This window comes from Stylophora pistillata, chromosome 4, assembly GCF_964205215.1.
Source record: "Stylophora pistillata chromosome 4, jaStyPist1.2, whole genome shotgun sequence".
Taxonomy (NCBI): domain Eukaryota; kingdom Metazoa; phylum Cnidaria; class Anthozoa; order Scleractinia; family Pocilloporidae; genus Stylophora; species Stylophora pistillata.
Genome location: NC_142522.1, coordinates 35,407,340 through 35,420,018, shown reverse-complemented (window position 1 = coordinate 35,420,018; position 12,679 = coordinate 35,407,340). Strand labels below are relative to the sequence as shown.

The 12,679-nt window shown below is 40.7% G+C and overlaps 2 protein-coding genes across 2 annotated transcripts; both read left to right on the top strand.

Annotated features, from left to right (window-relative positions):
- Nucleotides 1–143: 143 nt before the first annotated feature.
- Nucleotides 144–2,981, top strand: LOC111327863 (putative palmitoyltransferase ZDHHC24). The gene has a single exon (XM_022932161.2). The coding sequence runs from the start codon at nucleotides 248–250 to the stop codon at nucleotides 1,097–1,099; it is 852 nt and encodes a 283-aa protein (XP_022787896.2). The 5' UTR covers nucleotides 144–247; the 3' UTR covers nucleotides 1,100–2,981.
- A 421-nt stretch (nucleotides 2,982–3,402) lies between these two features.
- LOC111327859 (uncharacterized) lies at nucleotides 3,403–7,763 on the top strand. The gene is made up of 3 exons (XM_022932158.2): nucleotides 3,403–3,481; nucleotides 4,193–5,518; nucleotides 6,126–7,763. The coding sequence occupies exons 2-3, from the start codon at nucleotides 4,199–4,201 to the stop codon at nucleotides 7,098–7,100; spliced, it is 2,295 nt and encodes a 764-aa protein (XP_022787893.2). The 5' UTR covers nucleotides 3,403–3,481; nucleotides 4,193–4,198; the 3' UTR covers nucleotides 7,101–7,763.
- The last annotated feature ends 4,916 nt before the right edge of the window (nucleotides 7,764–12,679 follow it).

The window sequence follows — 12,679 nt, the reverse complement described above, 5'->3', positions numbered from 1 at the left end:
TTACAGGACGTAAGTCATCAATAGTCTCACTAGTGATAGTTACATTTCGCGCGGGAAACATTTTACGTCATTTTTCAATTCCATCGTTGAGTTTTCTGTGACACTTACATAGAACATTTAGCCTTAGGCGCGTGTCCGCTGAATACCTCAGTACTCTTCCCGGGGGACGCCCGGGCGTTAATTTTTCCCTCGCTTGAGCTGAGCGTCGAGTTGAAAATTTATATTTATTTGTACATCCGTGGCGATAATGGAGAGGGAAAAAGGCTGGTTGCAAGCGTACATTCCTCAGAAATCCTCCGATTATGTAGCATTCTTATTCATGATCGTTATGCTTTGGGTGATAGCACTCTTCGAACTTTTTGTTGTGCTACCGCTCTACCACGAAGCGTTCTCTACATGGTGGTATTTACACGTGTTTTCCGGGTTTTTCTTGTGGTTGAACGTGTTCGCCAACTTTTTCTTTTTGATCACAACGGATACAACAGGAAAAAATCTGGGAATGCCGTCTGTATTGAAGCCCGGTTGGTCGTATTGTCCTTTCTGTCAGCTGAATTCACCTCCAAGAGCACATCATTGTCAAGTCTGCAATGAATGTGTTTTGAAGCGAGATCACCATTGTGTTTTCGCAGGGAAGTGTGTTGGCTTCAGGAATTATCGCTATTACATGTTTCTAGCGTTGTACCTTTGGTTAGGAGCTCTTTATGCCAATGTTTTTCATCATGAATATGTGACGTCGGAAATTGGCAGTTTCAGTTTTGCAACAGTGCTTACCATGGTGACTCCAATCCTAATGTGGATGTTAGGGTACACAACTCTTTACGGATTTTTCGTTTCCTTTATGACGGGGCTCTCCATTTTTGCGTTCATTCTCTTTAGTGGCTTGCTGCTCTTTCAAATTGGAATTATTTCCCGCGGTCAAACTTCGTACGAGAGAAAGAAGAAAAAAAAAGAATACGACCTTGGTTGGAAGCAAAATTTCTTAGACGTCTTTGGAGAGAGGTGGTATTTAGCTTGGATCTGGCCCACTGTAAGTTCAGCTTTGCCAGGAGATGGAACAAATTACAAGAAAACGTATCTTCAGGAAAGCAAAGACCTCTGATAGTTGTGCAACTCCAAAAAAACATTTCCATGTCGTAAATAGTACCTTGCAATATTCAAAACACAATTAAGAAGTTCTGTAGCTGGATTCAGCATCTCACATGTCTTGGATTTTATCATTCAGCACCCAATTTCTTCTAAAGCCTGTTTTTTACCAGAGTTGAAATCATAGAGGAAAGCGCAGCCCTAACAGGGGACTATGAAATTGAATATCTTAAGACCAAAACTTAGCTTATTAGATAATGAAAAATGTAACAGTCTTGATATGCTTCAGGTTTCCAATGAGAGAATAGTCCATTTTACAGTTGGGTGCTTGGTTGCCAAGCCTTTGAGTGGGAGTGAGGTTAGGGTTGACCTTGTTATGATAAAAATCTTGCTGCCTTTCAAATGTAAATCACTTTGTTATCATGCTAAGTAGATACAGGTCTCTATCACAACAAGGTCACCTTCAGCCGCACTCTGAATCAAAGGCTTGGCAACTAAGTACACAACTGTAAAATGGCCTATTGTGAGTGGTATCTGGACCATTCAGAGAGTGAAGTGAAGTAAAAACAAGACAATTCAGGATTACTGTGTATGGTCAGTTGAAAACTGCTCCACTCTGTTCCTTTAATCCTTTTACATTTGATGTTTCTTAAAGCTGTATGTCTTTTGAAGTTTATCATGGACTGTTATGCACATGGTTCAGGGCTCAACACTAACTTTTTAACTTACTAGCCCATGCAGTGACTAGTGACAACTTAGATGTTACAACAATTTCAGTTTTGTTTACTAGCCAAACTGGCCAGTGGAAATCGAAAAGCACTAGCCAAAACTGAATTTTTACTAGTTTGTGGCTAGTTGGCTACCGTTAGTGTCAAGCCCTGCGGTTGTGTTTTCACCTACATACATGAATTCATTGGTGGTGTAAACAAGGATATGCTTTTTTGTGGCTGTCAATTTTTTTTTATCAATAACTGCAGATCGCAACTTCTAAGTAATGAACAATCGTAGGTGTAATCATTCACAAATTTTGAATTGGCCCACATTATCTCCTGACTTGAACCATTTCATATGCAAACAGAATTTTCAATAATTTTTGTTCTAATTAACAATCATTTCCTAAAGGCAAAGTGACTATTGTCGAGTGATTCCTGAGATAAAGCAGACAGGGTTTTTCAGCAACATTCAATAAGCGCAAGGAGAGTTATAGCTTCAGTATAATATCTCAGGTTATTATCAGGGTGACTGCTTGAAATTGAAAATTAGAGCTCCAGTTTTATTTTGCCCTCACCCAGGGTGATTATAACCAGTTATGACATAGTCTTCCATCAAACAGAGAGTGGTTACTTCATTAATTCCTGAAAGAGCCATTACTTCAAGCTTCATGTATAGACCATTACTTTTTAGAAGCCTTGAAGCTGTTGATCCTCATTGAAGTCTTACTTGTTAGAATAATTTTGGATTAGAAATGAATTCCAAAGAAATTCACTTTTATCATTATGGTTCCTTTGAATAACTTGGGAATGATAACAAGGCAAAATATGTTGTTTTTTAACTCTTGTATGTAGCTAGTATGGATATCAAATTTTAGTCATGCTGTTATGCTGTCATCCATAATCCATCATTTTTTACTGTAGTTTTTTAATTATTAATTATTAGGACATTTTGTAAGCCTGGACTAGGGCAACTCGATATTTAAACAATGCAGCAAGAGCTATAAATATTATACTATTTTCTGAGTACCTTTACACTTACTTCAAATAGCTATTTATCAGAAACTTAGAGTGCTAGGGTTTGATGACTGGAGAAAATTTTTTTTCAAGTTAAACTGTTGTAGGTGGCTTTGAGTCTAATAGAAACCCAGGGTGAACAGCAAGAAATTGAATGTGTTTGTAGTTTGAGACTTAGTATGGAGTCAAATTTGCTCATGAATTTAAATTTTGTGTTATGGTATATTGACACAAACTGGAATTTTCAATCAGCATCTTGCTCCTTGTTCTGTTCTCACTCTCTTTTCTATATCCCACTACTCCAGTGCTCACTTGTGCATAAGGTAATGCTTTTGATTCAGTGCTTTATCCCCAAAGGTGGCTAGCTTTTTTAAACAAAAAAGCAGATTGCAGCTTATTTTATAGGTCTGATCCAACTCAGCTTTTAACTGATGAATCACAAAAAGAGGAAAAAAAATGTCAGTAGCAGACAATTTGCACATACATGCACTTGTACAATGGTTCGAATTATTCCCTGAAACAGTGATGAAATCGTTCATTACCGCGTGACCCTGGTTACCGATTCGGACCCACTCATTCTCAGACCTCTGGACGGGCATGGAACTTAGGCGACAGTTCATCATTCATGACCGGTTCCATCGTTGACCCTATTGACGAACAATGATACAGAGGTAAGAATCTGTAATCCAGGTCGACCATTCTCGATGGGAGCTTTCTTTCCAGGGAAAATCGACGTAGGCTTTTGATACGGCAGTACCTCTTCAGATGTCACACAACACGGATCTGCATCTTATCACAAGATTTCAAAATATGGATAGATATTTACATTAGGGTACATGGCCATTTAGAAACTAAAGCTTTTAATCAGTGATGAGTGTTTTATTTTCATTTTCTGCGGGTAACTTCTCTTTACATTGTGTAAGAAGGAGCGATGGCCATGTTAGAACAAAATCGAGGAATCATTCTCTAATTGAGAAAAAAACCGATTCGATTTTATTCCTTAGAGAGTTGGTTTGACGAGGGAGATATCTACTCAGAAGTGTATATCTTGTTTAGGCATTTATACTGATTTTGAAACGTGATGATGATGTAACCATGAGCACAATTGCACAATGAGTCGTAATTCGGCATTACACTGACTCTGTTCGGTGATTACTTTTACCAAGTATCCAGGAGTTTGGTCAAAACAGGCTTTTCACTGAGATAATTTTAAGCGATTTTAGAGGTAAAAACGTTGTATATCCCTCCCTTTTCAAAAAATTTGTTTTACCAAGCCAGATGATTAATTTTTATAGTAAAACTGTTAAAAGGGAATGCTCACAATTGTTGTTAAGTAACTTTATATGATTGCACTACAGTCCAATATTTTCGTTTTCTTACAGGAAAACATGGCCCGTTATACAAGTCAGAATTCGTTACTATTTTTTATCTGTATGAGTAGTCTGTTTATTGGCTGCTCTTACGGAGGTTCTTTCACATTTACCACCATTCGGTCTAAATTTACAACCATTCAATCATGTGTTGACCAGCTTACTGCCCCGGGAGATGAATGCATTATTCCCAGAGGGGGTTACCACGAGCGCGTGACTGTCACGAACAAACACGGTACCCCTGAAAAACCAATTATCATAAGTGGAATCGAGGACGAATATCCCATCATCGATGGGACCGTTCAACTACAGCCTAAGGGAGGGTGGGTGAAAGATGACAGTGGCGCTTTTAAGGCTGTCGTAGACCAAGAGATCTGGCAGTTATTTATCGATGGTGAGATGATGACAAATGCTCGCTGGCCAAACGCACTGTGGTCCAACAAAACGGTATTCAACGCCAGCTACTGGGCGAAGTCGTCCACCTTGTCCACACGAGGTGTTATGGTGGATGATGGCTCAAAGGACTTGGCCGGAAGCGGCCTCAACGCGACGGGTGCTATGGCAGTTCTTAACATTGGGAGTTTTAATACCTTCACAGCCGTAGTGCAAAGTCACAATCCCGGGAATGCATCATTCACTTACAGGGACACATTTGGTCGCATCAAGTTCATTCCTGGAGCCAATCAATATTTTCTTGAAGACAAGCTGGAATTTCTTGACCAACCCGAGGAGTGGTTTTACGACAAAGCCTCTAGAACAGTATTTGTAATGACGGCAGATGGTAAATCCCCTGAGGGACGTGACATCAGAGGTAAAGTGATGACGTACGCATTTAACATTACCAATTGTAGTCACGTGGTTTTCCAAAAGCTGAAGTTCTTTGGAACAACGCTGTGGGCCTCAACAATAGATGAAGAGAATACAGTGAATAACTTGACTTTCCACTCAATCATCTTCAACTACCCGTCGTATACGCGACGAATGCTTGGCGACACTGCTCCAGCTGAATGGACTAAAATGAACGCGAATACAAAGAAAATTACTTTAAATACTTTGACGGTTTTCAACAACACTTTCTTCGGTACCGATGGTGCTGCCTTAGAGTTTAGCGGTTTGGATGTGACTCTGGAAAACAACTTGTTCGAGTACAACGACTGGACTGCAGCAAACATGGTTTACAGGAGTGGAGGGCTAGGCACAGTTATTTCTAATGGGATTGGCGACATTTTTGTGAGAAACACCTTGCGGTACAACGGAGCCAGCAGTGGCATAAGACCTGGTCTGCGGCCCACAGTGCGGCTTAATCATTTGCACCATCAATGCTGGGGTATTATACAGGTAACTACTCCTCTTTTCTTGGCCAGAAGTATTTTCGTTGTGAAATTCAGATCGTCATAGAGAACGAGATCATTATCTCTATCACCTGTCTATATTCAAGGGGGGAGGGGGTGGCTCGGAATTCGAAGTAACCGCGCTCGCCCACTACCACCATATATAGGAGGGGTTGCATTTTCGAAACTGGCGTCACCTGTGGTTTGAGTTTGACGCCACAATAAACTAGCTTTAATTGGTATTGGTCCTTAAGACATTTTATTCCGATGAAAGAAGTCTAATAAGTATTTTAAGAAACGATTAATTTCATTCAAATTCTAAGCAGCTGGATACTTTTGACGTGTGCAGAACGTCGTATTTTCACTGTACTTGAAACTTGTTTCACAAAGCCATTAGCCGTGGTCAAAATTTTGGTTTTCATTAGGCAGGATCTGCGATCGCCGAGGGCGATAGTCGCTGTCGTGATTTGGAAACATAAACCCCTTTTATGCAATTCTGCAATCTTGAAGCTCTTGAGTTGAGTCCCCTATTTGTCATAAGGCAAGGATGGATGAATTTCGAGTCTATACTACCTTTCGGCATTCATTCACTTTGTTTTTTGATAACCTTTCAGCATGACGGCAGCCACGTTCAATTACAAATCAAATCGCAAACGCATGCAATTCTGCAGCAAAACTGGGTGCATTCTAGTGTTAAGTACGGTGTGAGATTTGACGGACAACCCCCTCTGCCGGTTGGACGTAATGGAACAATGCACAGTAATGTGGTATGGAAATGTAACGGTATGATGGTAAAAGGAGACAATCACACAGTGCAGCAGAACCTTGTGTTTGATAAAAGAAACGAAAAAGACGGTGACCACCAAGGTGATAAATGTTCCTTGTGTGTTTTACGTTATGTTCGCGAAAACCCTGTGCCGATCAACAACGGAACTGTAGTCATGTTTAACGCAGCTGATAAGGCAAACGGTGGCAAACACGGAGGAGAGTTGTACCCTTTGGCCGGGAGTGTTGTGAAGTTCAACGTAATTGGAAATGTTAGAGATCAACTGGTCGATCCGGATAACTTCGACTTTCGGCCTTTATCCAATTCCACGTACATAGGGCACAATGTTGGACCGTACAGCTATCACCCCGAGTTGACAAACTACTGGATACCGGGACGGCAGCTATTCAAAGCTAGTACGCCTGTCCCCCCTGACAATAGTGTGAAGATAAGACCAGATCGGAGGGACACTCTTATGTGGCTGAATGGATACGGAACGTCTGTTCATCGTGTTTATTTTGGAACTGATAAGGAGAGGGTTAACAGCGCTTCACTTTACTCGCCCGAGTACCTTGGATCGGTTGTAGATGGTGGGAATGTACTACATCTGAGGACAACTCTGGAGCCTCGGACCAAATACTTCTGGCGCGTAGATTCTGTAGTAAAGTCGACTTTGGTATATCGAGGTGACGTGTGGTTTTTCAAAACAAGCAGAAGTAGCCTTGTGGCCGTGTCAGAAAGTAAAGGAAACAACTGGCGCTCACGATATAGTTTCACTTCAATTGTTACCATTGTAACAGCACTGAAGCTGACTGATTATTAGCAGGTTAGATGTTAGGAGTCTTTTTTGTGAGATTTTTTGAAGCAATGGAGCAATCTTTGTATGACCTTTCAGCTCGACCCGTTAGATTTTTTTGTATGTTTTCTCTTTCAATATAGACAAGTAAATAGATGGATGATGAAAATTCGGGAGATTATCAAATGAAGATATTTATAGATCGAAAGAAAATAAGTAAAGAGGTGTACGATTGTATGACTGTATGAATGTCTCTCAGATCTTGATGCGACTGGCAAACCTGGAAATATCACAAATTTTACTATAGCGATGTCATTTCATTATTGATTTCAAAAGAAATTGTAAATTAGGGTATTTCGTATTCCTTTCCCCGCAGTTATAGTTTGTTCTTTGTATGGGGTTTTCTATGTTAGCTGGTCAGCCACATCGTCATAAGTTATCCATAAAACAGACCACAAGGAATTTACGATTGACTGAGGACCTATGCGTGACCATTTTCGAAACTTGTCACCGCCTCAAGGAAATTTTCTTGCTGCTAAAGATACATACGCCGTTGCATTCTAAATCATTGATTCCCCCTGAATTGTGAACTACGAGTGTGGAATGTGATAGTTTGATAATTTTAGTTTTTTCGCCTCAAGTAAACAAACAAGACAAAACTATGATTAAAAGAATTATTCTTCAGTTAAAGGAGTTGTGTTTGAGGATTAATTTTTATTCCTGAGGGATAAAAACATCAGAGCCATGTTAATTTTCCACCGTTTTCTCTTATAAGTTAAAACATCTTAATTTAATCTAAACTTTTTTGGATAAGTTCTGTATCACTTCTACGCGACGTGGTGTTAGTTTTCAGATCTGAGAAAATGTATACAAACTTAAAACTTAGCCATCTATCATTGAAAAAGTGGTTTCGTTTCATGCAGATTTGTCTTTTCTTATCATGTCTCGTTTCCCAACTTGTCTCCCCCCCCCCCCCCCCCCACCCAGCAGACTCTTGAGTGCTGAATGAATTTACTGAAATATAGAGTCACCTAACGCTGCTTTCGAAGATGACACAGGTCCCGAAGATTCGCCTTCAGATAACGACTCTTGGTCCCGGCGATGGAGAATAACGAAATTTGGGATTTTGAGCGGCGCCGGCAATGCTAATTTCCACTTCAGTGTCGCTTGGACTGGATCAGTGGAACGTGGAAAAAAATAGGATTTCTCGTTTTCCATACAGTCGTCTAAAGAAATCACAATGTCGTCTTCTTCCCTTTGCTCCGTAATCAGTGCAAGACAATGCAATTCTTGGTTAGGGTTAACTTTCGCACAGTCTGCTGTGAAACTTCCTTTTCCATTTCCTTGATCTGTTGCAAGATGAGCCAAACATTATCGTGATAGTTTTCAAAATGATGGATAGTTGCTCCGATGTGTGGAATCACATTATACAGGCTAACTCTTGAAGTTATTCTTCGACGTACAGCGGGTAGCATTCTGGTTGACCCGTTAAGCTGATAGAGGATTTTTAAACACTACTTTATTTTTCATAGCCCTTATCAGTGAGACAGTTGAGACCGATGCGCAATTTGCATAAACTGGTGGCCCTTTTGTCTTTTCCGAAATGACGGAACTTTGAATCCATACAAGGTCACGAGTAAACTTCAAAGGAAAACGCACACCTTTGGAGGAAAAAAAACAGAGGCCAGGCATTCCAACAAGAGGGATAAGGAATGAAATGGCAGAATGTTACTAAAGTTCTTAGCGGTCTAAAGTAATAAATCGGATTACATAAACGATCGAACAGTGTAAGAATGATATGGTATTCTCGCTCTCTTTGATGTAATGATCTTGCTTGGTTTGTTAGATTTTAAAGGCTGATGGTTTCTAAAGAAATTGTTTGGGCTGCGTCGGTGGGGGTAAACGAAATAATTTGGATATATCAACAAAGTTGAAATGGTAAATTGGCTACCGCAACGATTACAAAAGCTGACGTTTCGAGCGTTAGCCCTTCGTCGGAGCGAATAGAGGAATTGTGGGTTGTGTGTGCTTTCAAAGGCAGAAAATGGAGCTAAGTTATTGATGGAGCATGGCAACGAGAAAAACACGAATAAATTAGTGGAATGAAAAGCGTTCCGTGATCCCTGTGGGATTTAGACTGCCGGTTTCAAAGATGAGCTTTTGTTCAAGATTTTAGTCTTTGATTTATTCATTAAAGGCCAGTCTAGCATATAAAGCCTTGCGTCCTGAGTGCAACATAAATAGACTCGTGAAGGTGTAGTCTGATTGTCCGGGTGAGTGTAGTCCTGAGAAGGACTGTTGTCGGTGGTAGTGACTGACGTTTCGACAACCTGTGCGGAAGTCATCATCAGAGTCAAGTGAATGATTGTTGTCAGTAGAATGTTCTTATTCCAGTTCGTGTGAAATGATCGGTTGGTTTTGCCGTGATGTTATTGGCTGTAAGACTCAAGTGACGTAAGTCGGTCGTGATTGGTCTGTTTCGATCTGTCAGTAAAGTTAGGTCGTTCTTTTTCGGTCGTTTGTGATGTTTATGTCGTGAATGAGTCGTTTGTATGGAGCGGGTAGCTGTTGACATCTGTTTAGGGGAGTCTGTTCTAAGTTAGTAAACCAGCTTTCCAGAGTCAGTCGTTGAAAATAGTCAGTGCTGTAGGTTAGGCATTGCGCAGAGTCCCAGTCAATGTTGTGGTTGGTAAGTCGATGGTGTTCAGCAATGTGATTGCTGACATCACCTTTCCTCGTCGCCCGTCTGTGTTCAGTCAGTCTTGTTGTGAGGTTTCTGCCAGTCTCACCGATGTAGGAGGCTTGGCAGTCGGAACAATTGATCTTATAAATCGTTCCCTGGCTGTTCCTCGGTTCGTCTTTGTCTTTAACGTTGGTTAGTAACTGACGTAGTGTGGTGATGGGTTTGTGGGCGACGCGGATATTAAAGGGTAGTAAGATGCGCGAGATGTTTTCAGACATGCCTTTTATGTATTACTCAATAATTTGGATATATCAACAAAGTTGAAATGGTAAATTGTCCATCGTAACGATTACAAAAGCTGATGTTTCGAGCGTTAGCCCTTCGTCGGAGCGAATAGAAGAATTGTGGGTTGTGTGTGCTTTTAAAAGCAGAAAATGGAGCTACGTTATTGGAAGGAACATGGCAACGAGAAAAACAAGAATAAATTAGTGGAATGAAAAGCGTTCGTTGATCCCTGTGGGATTTAGACTGCCGGTTTGAAAGATGAGCTTTTGTTCAAAATTTTTACGGCTTTCCGTGCTACCCAAGTGTAAGGAAAGACCGCAGATTGCCATATGTTTGTAATCGTTACGATGGCCAATTTATTAGGTAAATTAAAATGACTAGCGACTGATTTAGATGTGTCCTTGTCATTCCTTTCCACGTCTAGAAGGTGTTCTCGGAATCGGTCACCTAGTCTTCTGCCTGTTTCGCCGATGTATATCTTTTAGCAATAAGTGCAAGTTATGCAATAGATTACATTGGCGGAGGTGCACGTGAAGTGATCGATGACCTTAATGGATCGTTTAGGTCCCGATTTTTTATCAGTGTTGTGAATGAAAGGACGCGTTTTGCATCGTGCACGAGCGCATTTAAAAGTGCCTGGTTGGTCATTAGTCTGAAAAGAACTTCTGACCAAAAGATTGCCCATGTTTTTGTCGCGTTTGAATGAAATGAGTGGAGGCTGCGAAAAGATAGTGCTTGTCTCTGGATCGTTTTGAAGTAATTTAAAGTTTTTAAAATGATGGATTTAACTGAGTGGTTGTGAGGGTGAAACGTGAGAGCGAATGGAATGCAGTCGGAATCTTCCTTATGCGACGTTTTTAGTGCTGAATGTCGATCAATAAGTTGGGCGCGGTGGTAACCCGCTTGAACGACAGAAACAGGGTAACCATGTTTATCGAAAAACTGGCACATTGACTCTGATTTGTGGTGGAAATCAGAGTCATCACTACATAAACGACGAAGTCTTAGAAACCGAGAAAAAGGAATAGAAATCTTAAATATACTCAGATCTACCCTGTTTTTTGTTTGTTTGTTTCTTCTGTTTTGTTTTGTTTTGTTTTGTTTCGTGTTTCGTTATTGTTTTTTTTAGGAAGGGGGTGGTTTGAAGCTCCAAGGGTGAAATGTCTGCCAACTAGCTCTTCTCTTATCTCTATTTCCAGTAGATTTCTGTAAAATGTAATTCAACCCAGATGACGAGGATGATGAAATTTCTAGAAAACGGAGAAGGCATCATTTCAGTAGTCTTGCCGGGCTATAGCTTGCCTTCAATGCTCTAGTCCTCCTTTGGTTTCTTCAAGCGAGAATTGTACGTTACACACAATTTGGGGCGAGAAGAATTTGGTGCAAGGAACACGATAAAATGATGATACCTGTTAAAGTTACCCGTCTATGGAGGAAAGCTCCCACTGATCGATAAAGTCAAGCTTGATATGTCTGAGAGGGTGCGAGATGTGATGACCTCTTGCGTGACAGCCGTCAACGGATCGCATCACATTTAATGTCACGATAGTCCGAACTCTCTTCAACATTGACGCACTTCTTATGGCGGGCCAAGAAAGAAACTTTGAGGACTTAAACAACTAGGATAAAGCTTTAAGATGACGTCTATCTTGATTTATAAATATATATATATAGACGATACCACAAAGGTTGGGTCGTTTGGGGTGACCGTCTCGGTTCTCCCCCATCCTAGCGTTAGCACTGCACTGATGAGGCCCAGAAGGCCGAAACAGTACTGTCTGCAGTTAGTTATATATATATATATATATATATCATATTAAGTGACTAGAAGGAAACACACATGATTCGCTGCAACTCTGAGTTTCGTGCGTTAAGCACTTGATTTGAATGTATTTCAAAGAGTGCTCAACTCTTGGAGGAGCATTGGTAATTATAACAAACTAGTTCAAGACTTTAGAGGTAGTTCATCGTTTTATTACGACAGCTCTGTTTCGTAGGGACGAAACTATGACCACACCCATCAGGTAATTTCAACGATTGACCGGTAAATTACAATGACTGGCTGTAAAAGCTGGAATACGGTTGCTAGGAGATATGAAAACAACGCTTCTTTTCCATATAAGTCAGGTGACTGGTATGTATAATCGAATATATGAATATGAATATAGTTTATATCTGACCACTTTCAGCCCAGAGGCTGAAATACGGGCGCAGTGTAAGGTTGAGAACAGACGTCAGCATATCAGGCGCCTCTGGCAGCCACCTGAGTCTATCGATCTCACCTTCCCACCCATCCCACCCCAGGAAAGGATATTCCATCAAACAGTAATCTCGTGTGTGGGAAATTAACGTCTCCTACCCCAACCCTGCTGGAGGAGGGACCTCCAGTTATTCGTCCCTATCCGAGAATCGGAGATTGTTACTTTATTATGAAGTTCTTGGGAGGTATCTGTTTCTATGGGGGCATGAACTTGCTAGCCCATTTCGCTTGTTTAGACTGCAAAGTTCCTTTTTGCATATCGTGAATTTTTCAAAAAGACATTAATTACATTTCTTAGTAATGTTTTTGTACGGTTGGCATTGTTTGATGATTTTTCACCCAGACGCCGCGCGTGGGGCAATATAGATAATTGGAGGA

What these genes read in the sequence shown, in the direction of transcription:
- LOC111327863 (XM_022932161.2), top strand. Translation starts at nt 248, where the DNA reads ATGGAGAGGGAAAAAGGCTGGTTGCAAGCGTACATTCCTCAGAAATCC.
- LOC111327859 (XM_022932158.2), top strand. Translation starts at nt 4,199, where the DNA reads ATGGCCCGTTATACAAGTCAGAATTCGTTACTATTTTTTATCTGTATG. An exon ending in AATGCTGGGGTATTATACAG is followed by an intron (nt 5,519 to 6,125) that starts GTAACTACTCCT and finishes ATAACCTTTCAG; the next exon opens with CATGACGGCAGCCACGTTCA.